Source organism: Dermacentor albipictus, chromosome 3, assembly GCF_038994185.2.
Source record: "Dermacentor albipictus isolate Rhodes 1998 colony chromosome 3, USDA_Dalb.pri_finalv2, whole genome shotgun sequence".
NCBI lineage: Eukaryota > Metazoa > Arthropoda > Arachnida > Ixodida > Ixodidae > Dermacentor > Dermacentor albipictus.
In genome coordinates this window covers 81982795-81997642 of record NC_091823.1, presented here as the reverse complement: position 1 = coordinate 81997642, position 14848 = coordinate 81982795, and the positions used below count along the sequence as shown (strand labels likewise).

General features: G+C 44.1%; 1 protein-coding gene across 3 annotated transcripts in view; it reads right to left on the bottom strand.

Annotated features, from left to right (window-relative positions):
• Window positions 1-14845, bottom strand: part of Ak3 (Adenylate kinase 3) — a 29861-nt gene extending 15016 nt beyond the window's left edge. The window contains exons 1-4 of one of the 3 annotated variants that reach the window (XM_070535689.1): window positions 14710-14845; window positions 14151-14356; window positions 11912-12039; window positions 697-888 (exon numbers count right to left, since the gene is read on the bottom strand). In XM_070535689.1, the coding sequence (XP_070391790.1) occupies window positions 697-888; window positions 11912-12039; window positions 14151-14356; window positions 14710-14714 (531 nt within the window). In that variant the 5' untranslated portion in view covers window positions 14715-14845. Of the gene's footprint in view, window positions 1-696; window positions 889-11911; window positions 12040-14150; window positions 14387-14474 lie in introns of all 3 variants that reach the window. The other 2 variants (XM_065428141.2, XM_070535688.1) reach the window with 2 other exon arrangements.
• Window positions 14846-14848: the final 3 nt, after the last annotated feature.

Here is a 14848-nt window from a genome sequence, read left to right as displayed (position 1 = left end):
CCAAACTCAACTGACCAATTGAACCATACTGATGCCACTTGTGGATACAGTGCGAGTGCCAACGGTAGCTGTTATGACATCTTCGACTTGCCATACTGAAGGTCCAAACCCTCTAAACTTTCGAAAACACACTGCCAAGTGCTAGAGTATACTAAATAATTTGCCATAATACTATACAGGGTATTCTTTTTTTAAACCATAGTTTCATAAAAAAGTAATGAGTGCAGCTAATGTGGCCCTTTTGCAAATGAGTTCCTAGGCAAGGTAGACATACTTTGCCACTAAAATGAGCTTCAGAAGACCAATTAATAAAAATTCCTTAATCTTGTCTCATCTCGTCTCCCGACGATAACCATCCCCTATTTTATGTGTATCACTGTATTTCCATTCTTAAAGGCTGCATTCCCGGTACTGAGGTCACAAACTGCATGCACATGTCAGCATGAAATAGCATTCCTTAAAGGAAAGTAGTGAGCGTAGTGTGTTAAATAAATTAAGTGTACATAAAATTTATGAGAACTGTTGTTGGGGTTAAGATAAAGGCCTAAAGGGCTTCAAAATATTTGAGAGGGTAGCTCTTAGGAAGACAATAAGGGCAACTGTCTCATAGAATGCAACTTTTGCTTCAAGTCGCCTGTTTATTGCTGGATGAGTGGTTTTTACCCTCTTTGCACAATTGAATGGTTCCCCTCTCACCGTAGCAGGTTTGTCGTCGGCACGCTGCTCAAGTGGCTCTCCAGTGACGTCATCCTTGAAGGGCACCTTGGGAGGGTTGAATTCCGTGTGGTACGTCCGACCACTGGCAGCGTGGATCCAGCGCCCCTCAATTCGTTTCGTGATTTCTTCCTCAGGTACAGCCAGATTCAGCACACAAGACAGCTCTGTGTCCTGTAAACAAAGCACAAGCAGTGTAATCGCACAAACTGAAGACCCATGTACTGCACTAATGCCATCTTATTAGATAAAGCATAGTGACACCATAAAACCAACCGTGCACTTCTATGCACTCTTCATCCACACTCTCAATACCTTTTCATTATGCCTACTATTTATTAACTCAAACTACTCAACTAAGTTATTACCTTATGACTTAATATAACTCTAAACCATTCTGAGCATGAAAATGTACCGCATACTGAAATTTACAAAGCACGTTGTTGTGAACATTAGCATTATTTTTGGAGTAGGTGAAGTCATAGTAGAGATTCAGAATTTTTAAAGCATCTGAGAGAAGCAGTGCATTCATCCTCATATTCTCTTTGCAACATGTACCCTTACCTAACAGAGCTGCTAATGAGCGAAATCTGAAAGATGCAAGCCAATGTGGGCGCTTAACCAGAACACAATGTCTCTATTCTGTCTTGTCTAAAATTCTTTTCCCACATCCCAAAAACTTTCTTCACTTTCGATCTCAACAAATTAAACCATGATCAGGCTTGTCTCTTATTGCTTTCCAAGAAGACATGCCACACTAAATGACTATGAGAAGCATGCTGACCAAAAAAGATGCAAAACACATCTCCTCCACATGCAGAAGTGCATATCTTGGAAAGAGGCAAAATTACTGCTCAAATTGGTTATTTCACAAAGCTAGGAAGCAGGTGCTAGGATTGTAGACTACCATACAAACCGGAACATAAGTCGATATTTTCCTCAAAAGAGCAGGCTTATTTCACTCGTTATTGGGCCTATGGAAATCTTTTTCTACATGTTGTTAATCTCTTTTGGAATTCTACTAGCAACGCTATGTACTGTCTGAAATGACGCCTAACCACTGCTCACATATGACTATTTTTAGTAGATTGGGGAGTTTGGAAAAATTAAAAGTAGCAGTTTCGCCCAAAAGGCGAAGCATCGATTGTGATAGAAAACAGTAGACAGCTATACAAAGTAAGAATAGCAGTATATTATGGGCCGTATATACCAGTAAAAATTAACTTGCAAACTAAATTAACGAGCATGGTGTCACATGCACACAAGCCGACAAACACATCTCACTTGATGAGCATGGACACTTGCTGTCAAAATGCCGGCGTGAGGAAGAGCGGCAGCAGCACCAAACAAAATTACCTTTGTGCTGACTCTCACTTCAATACAAGTTAGGCAACGAGAACCCAGCACACATGACACTATCAGCCCTTGGTGCACCTGGACTCTGCACTCACTGCAGATCATCGCCTGGCTGTACTCAGTAGAACGACCTCCAGTGCTTTATGCGCAGTGGAAGATAGCACGCTACCTCTTGATCAAGCCACCATCTTCGGTTCATCCTCGCCTACTTTCACTTGCACCTACAGCATACGGTGCACGGCCACGGTGTTCTCACACTTGGACTTTATGAGGAACATTACGGTGCACCGACATGATGTTCACCTGGAGTGCCTTTATAATTGCTATCGCAATAAAATTTCCACCGGAGGTATCATATCAAAACTATCCTCCAGTGCTCCAAGCATTTCCTCAATAAAATGGCACGAAATTTGTGCTTTGGTCACTTTGGGACTCTCAGCAACATAATTTTTAAATTACAACAGCAGTGAAAACACAGAAGCTTCTTTCGGGTTGTCTAAATTTCTGATCCAACGTAGAGGCTCTCTTAACTCTTTAAGGACTGGACGTATAATACTGAGAAAAAAAATTTATTTTCTATATAAATGTGCAAAACACATCAATAATAAGCAAAATAGCAAAAAGAAAAAGATTCTTACCGAAATTTTTTCAGCAATAGGGGGAAAACCCCTAGCGGGAAACTGAAAATGGGCATCACCTCAAGCTACCTAAGGCTTCGTTTTCAATTTGTATAGACAGCTCTCATCATATGTGAACCATAGGTGTACATTTCATTTGCTTTACATCACATGAGTGAACCCACTGCAGCTGGATGTCTTGCATCGGCTTCTCTCCTCCGACCTTGCTTTCAAAAGACAGTGAGTCGCGTGCCAAACTTCTTCCTTGTTCAGTGTTCCCGCTCTAAACCAACAAATGACGCTTGCTGCCTTTCATTCAGTGTTGGCTGAAGACAGTTAGCCAGTAACTCCATATTCAATACTGAAACTCGGAGAAAAAAAATTGCTGGCATGCTACCAATAAAAACTTGATGTCTCAAGCAATGGTAAATGCTCATGAGTGCGTGTCATTTGGATAATTCTGTTCGTAACTCCATATTCAATACTGAAACTCGGAAAAAAAAAATTTCTGGCATGCTACCAATAAAAACTTGACGATGTCTCAAGCAATGGTAAATGCTCATGAGTGCGTGTCATTTGGATAATTCTGTTCGACTAACATCTAGTACAGCTTTATTTTCTCCACTATGGGTTGCTTTTATCCATCAGCATTTAGACAGTATATTTACAAATTATTAAGAGTAATCTGCCCGTCATGTGAGGTTTTTCACTTACACAAGAGCATGCAGTCGATTTCAGACCGACCATCAACCCAAGCTTGGCTACAGTCTTCTCTTGCATTTTGAACACCGACTACACATGTGCCCTTATCCATTACTGTCATTACTATACAATACTGTGTAACTCTCCACATTACTGTACAGTACTGTGGAGGAACTAAACAAAGTCCGTGGAAGTTCCAGTGTAAGTTGAACGTACACCAGACCAGCTTGCTTGCAAAGAAAAGCTGGCCGAACGCAATAATCAAAGATGAAAGGCTTCTGCATGCTCCCTGAGCTGACAACCATTGCTTCGCAAGCCTAAAGAATGCAGTAAAAAATGAATCAAATGCCTGCTACAAAGAGTGAAAGCAAATGCTCCCAGCACAATAGGAGCTTACCCGTTTTCACAATTGCAAAGCTACTGCTTTCCCACATAACATGGACATCACCGACTAGTAATGGTGCCAAAAAGCTTCATATTAAATATTTTTAGTGGTCTGACTTACAGAAACTGAAAACTAGGAGCCAGGTACATGTTTTTTATACTACAATTTTTTTTTTGCTGTGAGTACTATACTAAAGATAGCAAATTATTACTTTTATTCATGTTACTGGAGGCACTTGTTTGAAGTTTCACATAAGAATTAAAAATAACCTCTCTGTGCAATCATTACTGCTTTACATCCATTCAAAACACTAGTGATGAGGCTATAATATCATGTGTCACAGTATACGTTGCGACTAATCCATCATGAAATCAAATATTAAAACATAAAGTCATAGACAATGAGCATACTTCTAGTGGTAGGGGAAGAGCTAATTCACCCATCGCCATATATAGCCATCTTTAGCAGAATGTGAGTTGTCATGTGGCAAACTATGGCATGCATGTCGGCGAATGCATAGCCTAAGCCCTATCCAAATGTAAATGTGATTGCATGCATGTTTCTTTTTTTTTTTTTCATGTTGCTGTGTCTTTTTGCATGCACTGTTCCGATCAACCTCGTGTGTGATTTTTTTATCTGATGAGTGATGAGTAACGCCATACAGAGACAGTTTTCAGTGGCGCTCAAGATAAAAGCTGTAGACATCGGCATAGCAAGTGGCAACAAAGCCATTCAGTGCCAGTTTGGCATTTATGAAAAAAGCATTCAACATTGGTGGGCACAAAAAGGAAAACTGTCGGTGTGCAACCCACGCAAAACTTGATATCCTGGGCATTGTGCAGTGCATCAACTGCTTGAGGACGCACTTAAAGACTGTGCAGGAGCTTCGTGTGCGCTCGCAATCGGCTATAGTGCAGTCAATTCGTTGCAAAGCTACAGTGTAGTTGTGAAAACAAACACGTTTTAGCTATCTTTTTGTTCATCTTTTCTTTCTTTCTTTTCTTTCAATTCAAGTACGGAGTCCACCTAAATTCCCACTCGGCCTATATTCTGGTTTATGCAAGAGTTGTCAACAGTGGAACTTAAGTCAGCCCTGAACAACCTGTATTATTTGCACCTTTCCAAGTTCATCATTCTGTATTTACCTTTTCCTACACAAAGCAAAACACTAAAGTCGTTCAGCCCCTAAGAGCAACAACGTAGGTAACCCAACCTAACATCACTTGGATACTCAATCATCGCAAAGCAATCACAGAAACCTGCTCCAATGGCTAAGCTGCTATGGCATTCTTCTCTGCTAAGCACAATGTAATGGGTTCCTTCGTCAGACGTAATAACTGTATGTTGAGAACAAAACATAAAAATACTTGTGTACCAAGTTTTGGGCGCATGTTCGAAGACCTCAAGTGGTCAAAAATAATTCAGAGCCATCTATTATGGCATCTCTTATAGGTCCTTAGTCCCTTTGGATTATTAAACTCAATCAATCAAGCAAATCAATCACTTAAGTGTTCATCTCACATCAGTTCAAGGTAGTCTCAAGCAATGAAAGGAAATCTTGCCAGTGTAAAAAAAACGTGCATGCTTTTCGCTTTTTTAGTGCACATATTTCAAAAAAGTATTTGATATCCTTGCTTGCCTCATTCGTCGAAAAAAAAGAAAAAAAATTCTTCAGTAGCTTGCATATCTGATGGTTTTTCCATCAGATACGCGAGCCGCTGAAGACACATGGACTGCTTTTGTTTATATTATCAACATCAGAGCAAACAAGGATGCTAAGCATTTTGCTTGAATGATGTGGACCAGATGGTGAAATTACGTTGTTAATTATGAGTGTAAACAAAGCAGTGGTTAAGCAAAGATACATTTTTTTTATTGTAAGAATAAGAATTAAGATTGCTGTATATGGTTTATATTGTAACAAACACAAGTTCTGTGTGCTGTCCTTTTAGTTCACTAAAAACATTAAAGTATCTTAGGGCCCTTTAATGGCTCATTTCTACTTCCATTCAATTCTACTATTTGATTCCATTGTTTTCATCTGATTCCACTGATTCCATTTGATAAATGTGGGAAAAAGGCCACTGTACCACTCGCATAGATGTTTTGATCCACTTGTATTGTTTTAAAGGCTTCCTTTTCTTTTTTTGCCCTATATGAATGATAAACAACAACTGCCTAGTAAGAAACAACTGATTTTAATATTTATGAATACTGTCTATTAATCTTTAAACAACATCTTACTAATCAACAGATAAATTCAAAAGTTCAGCACGACCAGAGACTCTTATTGATATGTCATTCTAAGATGGTAGGAGAAAAGATGGCATTATTCTTTATCGTGCTTTCATTTTCATAATTGAATACTTACAAATAATTTGAATCGGTCATTAAAGAAGGCAGCAAGGGTTCCTGATAGTAAATAGGCAATCTTCTGCAACTTACTTAACGTAACAATAACTGATATTATCGTACTTATTTGGTTCTAACGAAAACATTTTTTTCTCAAGAAATAACATGTGCATTAGGTTCCAGTATGAAACTAAATGCACAGTAGTGACTAGCTATTATCATTGGCATTAAACATTACTGTAATCCAATTTAGTCACACGTCTCTGTATGAGCGGCATAAGGTTTGTGCCCACTCCGTATGTTCATTGAGCTACAGACTTCATCAGGTGATTGAGAAAAGTCTGGCAAGCGGTGCAATTCGAGCCTTTCCTCCTCTCCGGCTTGTGCGAACTGGCACAGTGCTGCTTCAGTGTGTTGTCATCGTGTGCTGCAGGAACAACTTGCAGATGTTCTGCCTCATTCTCTGAGAAATGTGATGTCAGCTCATACAATGTCGTCAAGAGAGCCACTGCGCAGCCACTGGGTACAGCAGTATCTACAGCATGCGGAAATTTGTCCTGGCTTGCACAAACATGCAACATGCATCACCAGTCGCGGTGTGTGTGCTGTGAACGTTTTGGCTGCATTGTTTTTCACTTGGAACAGCAGCGTGTCTGTGGATTGCCACAGATTGCCTGTGGATTGATTGATTGTGGATTGATTGGAACAGTGTCTGTGGATTGCCAGTGTGAATTGGAAAAGCTTTTCCATATCCGAGCGCTTGGCGTGGGAGTTGAAACATATGAGTGCTTAGTGTATGGCCAACCCAACACAACCCCAAAACACTTAACCATGTCAGCCAGTGGCATCGTTCTCACACATTTGAAGTCTACTAAGCTATGCCTATGTTAAGCTCCTGTACAAGGCCGATGATGTGACTCAACACAGCAATCACTGCTGTCGGTAAGGGCAACCGTCAGTGAAATTCCCGTCAGTGTGGGGAGAGAGAGAGAGAGAAAAAACATTTATTTGGACCACCGAGGTGGTTGCTCTTGAGGTCGAGTGGGTGGGGTCCTCATTCCAGGACTCCACTGGCCGTGGCTGCTCGACGTACTTGTTGGACGAGAGCTTCTTGTCCCGCCAGGGTATCGCCGGTCAGCTGTACCTCCCACCGCTCAAATGACGTGCTAGGCGTCTTTAAGTGTTGAGGTTTGCCCTCGCACCCCCAAGAGATGTGAAAAAGTGTAGGGCGTGTGTCGCCGCACCAGGGGCAGATGTCGCGATATGTATGTGGGAACATTTTACTGTATCTGTGTAGGTTTGGAAATGTGTTGGTCTGTATAAGTCGGAGAGCTACGGCATCTTCAGTGCTGAGATTTTTGTGAGGCGGGGGATAAATCCTGCGGTTGAGTCGCTGGATCTCCAGTCGGTCGCAATAATTGGATGGCAGGGGCATGAAGGTAAAGGGTGGGGATTGATGAGACGATTGGTCTTGCCCCGCTCGGTTGATTAGCGCTCGAGCTAGGGCGTTCGCCCTTTCATTCCCCTCCAGACCCGCGTGACCCGGCGTCCACGTGATTTGATGGTATTCTTGCAGCCTCGGGCCTAGAATCTGAGCTGCCAGCAGCGGTGTTCGTCCGTTCGTAAAGTTACGGCAGGCCTGTTGCGAGTCGGTAACGACATGGACTTCCCTGCCTACCCTGTCTTCTTGCTTTATTACCAGCGCCGCGGCTATGGTCTCAGCCGCAGCTGGGGTCTCTGCCCTCACGGAGGCCGCGAGAGTCAAGGAGTTGTCGCTCCCGTTCACGGCGGCTACCGCGAAGAGGCCCCCCACAGGGTACGCCGCCACATCCACGTACGTCACGCACGGGTCACCCTTGAATTGTCGGCGCTGTCTGTCGACGCGAGCCTTGCGTCGTCCTTTATGGAGTTCATGACTCATGTGCTTCGGTACCGGATTCGCCTTGATCTTGCCTCTGACCTCAGGCGGGAGTGATCGTTGCCCATCGAGGGCACGGAGCTCCGTTGCCGTTCCGGTCCGGTGGAGGATGGCTCTGCCCGCCGCCGTGTTCTGCAGTCTGGCCTTTTGCGAAGCCATAACCGCGTCCGACAGCTCAGCGAAAGTGTTGTGGATCCCGAGGGCCGCTAACTTCTCGTTTGAGGTAGTGACAGGGAGACCCAGGGCCGTTTTGTAAGCGCCTCTGATGATGGCATCGACTTGTTCTTGGTCGCGTTTGTTTAGCGAGTGATAGTGATACGGCATGCTATACGTTATTCTGCTGATCACCAGAGCCTGGACGAGGCGAATCGTGTCCTCTTCTCGCATGCCCTTGCGGCTTCTGGTAATTCGTTTTATAATCCGCGAGATCTGGTTGGTGGCCGACCTTAGGGTTTGGATGGTGTGGGAGGCTTTCAGGTTCCTCTGGATCCAAAAACCCAGAATCCTAGTCTTACTGCCTTCCGTTATCTTCTGGCCCTCAAGATAGAGGTCGATAGGGCCGGGGGACTTGTAGATTCCTCCTCCGTGCACCCGGATCACCTCGGACTTTTCGGGCGCACAACGCATCCCGCTCGCCGCCGCAAATCTCTCCACGGCCGTCGCGGCTTCTTGAAGGGTCGCCTCTTTTTGCGCTAGAGAGCCCTTGGTGGCCCAGAGCGTGATGTCGTCTGCGTACAGGGCGTAACCTAGGTCGGGGATCTTCCGCAGCTCTTTGGTCAGCGCTAGCATCGCGACATTGAAGAGAATCGGGGAGATTATCGCCCCCTGCGGTGTTCCTTTGTTCGGCACGTTGATCGTATCCGATCGAGTCGTGCCTATTCCGATGGTTGCTGTCCGGCCCGTCAGGAACGATTTAACGTAATTAAATATGCGCTCCCCGCAGCTGATGTCGTTCAGTCCCTTGAGAATGGCCTCGTGGGAGATGTTATCGAAGGCCCCTTTTAGGTCGAGTGCGAGCAGGAGGTGTTCTCCTCCCTTCGGGATGCCCTTGAGAACTTCTTCCCTTAGGATTAGGAACGCATCTTGAGCCGAAAGTCCCGGCCTGAAGCCAAGCATGGTGTGCGGGAAGAGGTCACCGTCCTCTATGTAATGTTGGAGGCGGGTTTCGATGACCCTCTCGTACAGCTTGCCGAGGCACGAAGTCAGCGAGATGGGACGCAGTGCGTCGATCGCGGGCTTCTTGCCGGGTTTGGGAATGGTCACGATTTCCGCGTGTTTCCACTCGTTTGGTACGTGGCCCTTGCTCCAGAGTTCCTCGTTTAGGTATTCGGTCAAGTCCTGGATGTGCATCGGGCTCAGGTTTCTAATCATGGCATTGGTGATTTTGTCAACTCCGGGAGCTGTGTTGCGCTGTGAGGCTCGTGCCGCGGCATACACCTCTTCCTCCGTGATGGGAGCGTCCAGCGCTGGTCTTGGTTCTCCTTCATATTTTAGGAGGCAGGGTTGTATGGGGTCGCTACCCAGGTATCGGGTTTTTAGGGTGTCAATCAAATCCTGGTCGTTTCCGGGGAACTTGTGAGCGATTTCTAGAAGCGTCCGACTAGTTGTCGATTTCGCCTTGTCGGGCTCGATCAGGCAGCGTAGGATGGCCCACGTCTGCGCCGTACTCAGGGTACCCTTGAGCGAGGTGCAAAACTGTACCCAATTTTGCTGCGTCAGCTCGTTTGCGTAATTTCTGGCTTCGTCTGTTATTTTCTCGATTCGAAGACGTAGCTTCCGGTTTAACCGCTGTCGCTTCCACCGTTTGAGGAGGCCCTCACGGGCTTCCCACAGGTGTAAGAGCCGGCGGTCGACTTCGGGCGTCTCGACCGTGCGCTGGATGGTTTTAGTGGTTTGGATGTGGGCTTCCCGGAGGTGCTGCATCCATTCCGCTATGTCTGTTATACCGTTTTCGGGCGGGGGGTACTGCCTGAATGCCTCCCAGTCCGTAAGCCTAATTTCGCCAATTGTTCTCTTGAGTTTCGGCGTGGATACCGAGATGCTGAGGATATAGTGATCGCTGCCCAATGTTTCGCCCAGGTGCGCCCATGAGTATTCCCTTACGTTTTTGACAAATGTCAGGTCCGGAAACGTGTCTCGACTTACACTGTTGCCTACTCGGGTTGGTTGGAGGAGGTTGGTTATCAATTCGAGGCCCATTTGGTCAACCGCATCGAGGAGCGACCTTCCCTTTTGCGTGTCTTGTTGGTAGCCCCAAGTCGTGGGGATATATATTCCCAGTGGGGGATATATTCCCAGTGTGGGGAATATATCCGAAAAAAATATCCACCTGGCATATACCAGAACGAAGAAAAATGGGGCAACTGTAGCACAGTGCTATTATAAAGCAGTATGTGTACTGCGCATGCCGTATACTAAAACGTACACCGTATACAGTCAAATGCCTTTACAATGAACACCTCTGCAATGAAATGATACGTATAACAAAAGATTTGGTATGTCCCAGCCAAATTCCGATATTTAATACGTATTGCAAACACCTCTACAGCAAAGGCCACTACAACAAAGTCACCTGCTATACAACAAAGGAATTTAGGCATCCCAGACTGCTCATTTGTTGCTTTGCAATGAACACACACAGCAGCACCACCATTGCCCTCAGTATCCGTTACTGAGCAGCGGTATATGCACAAACTGAGTGCTGGTCGACATCCAAAGAAACACTGCGTGGGAGTGCCTGGACACTGCTGTTGCTATGGTTCCCCCCTCACGTCCCACACCTTCCAATCATCCCCGACGTACAGTTTAAAAGAAGATGGAGACATTGCTGCACATGTGGCAAGAAGTCAAAACAATGCTTAAACATTATGTTTGGTTGTAACACCACAAGTACAGCGAAGCTGAAGCCACTTGCAGCTGGAGAATTTGTGAGACCATGGTGTTTCAAAGGTGTGCATAGGCTCCTGGCTGGCCGTATACGGCCAATAAAGAAGTTTGGGTGATAGCAGAGTTGTTCGATATCTGACTTTGCAGATGGAGAAAGTGATGCTGCTGCAGAACCAGGAAGTTGCCCTGGTTGTTGACAACTATGCTACACGAATACATCTTGGCTGATAAATACCTCACGCTTGAAAATAACGGGATGATCTGCTCAGAATTGACGACTAACGGCATCGTCAAAGCCGTCAACAACAGGACAGTGAGATGATGCATGTTAACTAGGGTAATAGTGGCCAAGAGCCTGCCAACAAACCGAGTTTTGACGACAAGGCAGGCAATAGCGGATTCAATGCACTGCCGCTGCACCTTGCATCGCTACACAATTTCACCACAAACCATGCTGTTAACCTTGATTCCATAAGTTCAGATGCAGTTGCACATTTTGTCGGACAAAGCGTGAAGAAAATTGTGGCTTGTTCCAGAAAGTAACCCTTGATTCATCTCAAATTTTTATTTTCAGGGGTCATGCTTAGCCTGTTCTATTACAAGTGGTACGGTGCGCGATTTTTACAACCAAGTGACCTGTAAAATGAAGAATTTTGGAGGACCGAAGCAATTTCATTATAAAGCTGTTTGACTGTATTTAGTCTTTACCACGCTCCACAAGTGCACAAATGTAATTGTTATATATGCAAAAGTAATTTGTTATTGACAGTTATTTGTACATGATCTTCGATGAAAAGTAAAGATTAAAATTAAGTTCAAATAGTATGTGTACTGTAAATAATGCGACAAACATTATTTGATTTTGGCAAATCAATTAATTTAGCACAGGACCAATAATGACAACAAAGTCAGCTTCTCTGATCCAGTCTTGTTATGAGGAGTGCAAGCATATTACTCCGTTGCAAATGGGGTGCTACCAACCTTGTAGAGCGCTTCTGCTTGCGGCACAGTGCGAGGAAAACCATCAAGCAGCCAATGTTCATTCTTGTAGGTGTTGTTGATCTCGTGAAGGATAAACTTCGTGACCACCTCATCAGGTACCAGGTGCCCTGGAAATGAGACAGGAAGGATTCCAGTTGTGATAATAGGTACGTGCAAATGAACATGTTCATGGTATACAGTCAAATCTCTATATAATAAATACGAACATAAGAAATTATCAGATATAACGACGCAAAGCTAAAATGTTTCTAACTGATGTCAACATGTAACGAATACGTGCCAATAACAAATGCAGGCTATAATGAAGGTATTTTTGTGTCGGATGTGACATCTTTTTAAGGAGGATCTACAATAAAGCCCAAAAGAGAACAACACAGGGAGATCAGGCATGACAAGTATCAGTTTAAAATATGGTGGCATCCCATTCCTTTAGCATATATGTATTATTTCTAAAGAAACATGTATAAAATGTATAATCATAGGACAGTGCTGACACCTTCGAAATGAATGATAATCGAGATCAGTGTGTCAGCTAACTGCCGTTTTGCTCTTTATAGTGAGTTGGCTTGCCTCAGTGAAACTTGTAGCACTTCCCTCTTTCTTTATTATGCATATTATCAAGCACTTACCCGGTTTTTTTTTTTCCTTCTTCTTTTTTTGTATTCTGTTGCTTCCATGTTTTCTATAATTCTGTGCATCTGAACAGAAGTTTCTGGCTGCATTCATCCTGTGCACTATGGCTCTGTCCCATTCTCCTATGCATATTGTGCAGTTATCTGGCCTAACTTCTAGCCCAGTATGCAGCTAGGGTAGCTGGCATGTACTCATGAAAGCATAACAGCTCCCACAACATACGACTTCCTATACCAATAACTTATTTGTATTTATCTGGGTTTGTCCCATGCACATAGGCAATAATGCCCATGCCACAGAAGCTTGCAGTCCCAGCCTCGGTTCCAAAGTTACAGAAAGGAAGGAAGAGGAATAACTGTGAAAGATACTGTGGCCCCATGCCTTCTTTCTAGCCGAGCTTGACAGTACTGGATTTCACACAAAATCGTGCCACTAACAAGATTTTTGTGAGCAAAAACTTCTGCTCTTTTATTTCATTTTGTTAAAAAGGTGATACTAACAATATAAGTTCAAGACAAATACACAGATTAGAACTCCACAACAGAAGCCTTGTTCAAATTAAAGCCATGAAAGATGGGTGAGAGACCATAACTATGCATGCTTAGACAGATTGTGCATGCCTGTCAGGCATAACCGAAAGAAAGATTTCTGTTGTTATGGCTGGTTGTGACAATGCCTGCACTATCCATTAACGCCTACTTAAGGCCTCGCCCATGTCATATAGCTTCAATGCAAACAAGGCTCCTATTGCAGAGCCAAAATGTCTTTTTTTTTTTTCAGTGGTAGGTCTCACCTTTTCTTTATGACGGTGTTTTACCAAAAACAATTGAGATGATGCAAAACTCTCGATTTCCTTTTCCCTTTACAGAGCCTGCTGTTGAAATCACGTAGTTAAATCATTAACAATGAAACAGCTCTAAGCTATTGCGATTTCTTTCATGCAATGACATACTATTGAGTTATTGATTATGGCTTTAATTTTAAATGCTACACTACAATTGATGTTAATTTTAAATGCTAATAGTAGTATAAAAAAGGGAATGCACAGTGCTACAATCAATGCGCTTAAGCTATACGTAAAATGGTTTTTAACATTTCATTGCTTTTAACTGCAATGTTGCATCTCTCTCTGTAGAAAACTACAAATGTGCCATATATCAGCATTGTGACTTTTTTTTCTTTTTCTTTTTGGCACCTGTCGGACACACGCAGGATGCAGAACGAACTTTTGGCAGACGTTTCCAGGAGAAAATAAATTGTTTGTTGTAGTGGACACCTGAGCAATTAGTATACAGTTGGACTTCGGTTTCTGCTAGCAAGTTCCAGCTAAACGCTTTCACCTTGAAAGCGTTTATATATTTCTTACCGGGAAATGGAAATGCGAGAGAGACGTATTTTCGGACGATCACTTTCGGTTGTCACTTACACTGCGCGTCGAAGCAGGCAGTATAGATAACGATAACCGAAGATAAAGAAGAAACCAAGCATTATACCTGTTAGCGTGCGCAGTCTGTGTTAAAAGGGACATAATATATTTCAAATTGCTACAAAACAGGAGACCTAGACGAATGTCGGCTTGCCTTACCTTTCTCCATGTAAGGCGCCATCTCCAGCCCAAGCTGTGTCTTATTCCGCACGTTCTGGCGCATAAGTTCTCCGCAAGAGAGGTACTTGAGTGCAAAATCTCGCACGATCCACTCCGATATCGTGCCTTTGCCCGATCCCGGGGGACCCATGATGACTGCACGGAACACCTTCGTTGCCATCGGCGTCGCTGTCTTTTCCGGCTCCCTGCCAGAAATCCCAATTTCTATACTGTAGCTGACGAAGAAAGTAAGATATCCGTTTCAACTCAGTGCACCGCCGGCGAAGACCACGTCTCTATCAGCTTGTCGCGGAAACTACTGACCGCAGAGACAATTTGATTGTGGCGGCATCGTCTTGCGAGACGGGACGTTGCATCGGGCAGCTTGGTGCGAAACTGGCTAGTCTAACCGCTTGACTTAATATTTTCGACGCTGTTTAAATGAAGCGCTGTGTAAATACTGCTCCCGCCTGATGTGATCACACCGCGCAGAAAAAAAAAATGGTGTCAGCTACTACGAATCTACAAGTGGTGTCACAAAAGCGCCAAAGCTACCAACTTCATCACGCGGTCTAGACCAGCTTGACGATTCCCGCTACGGCTCTAACGAACTGCTTCTTACAACTGCCTCTGCAGCTGCCTAGGAGACAACTGCCAAGAAAATGTGGCAAATGAAACTAATGAAATGAAACCACATG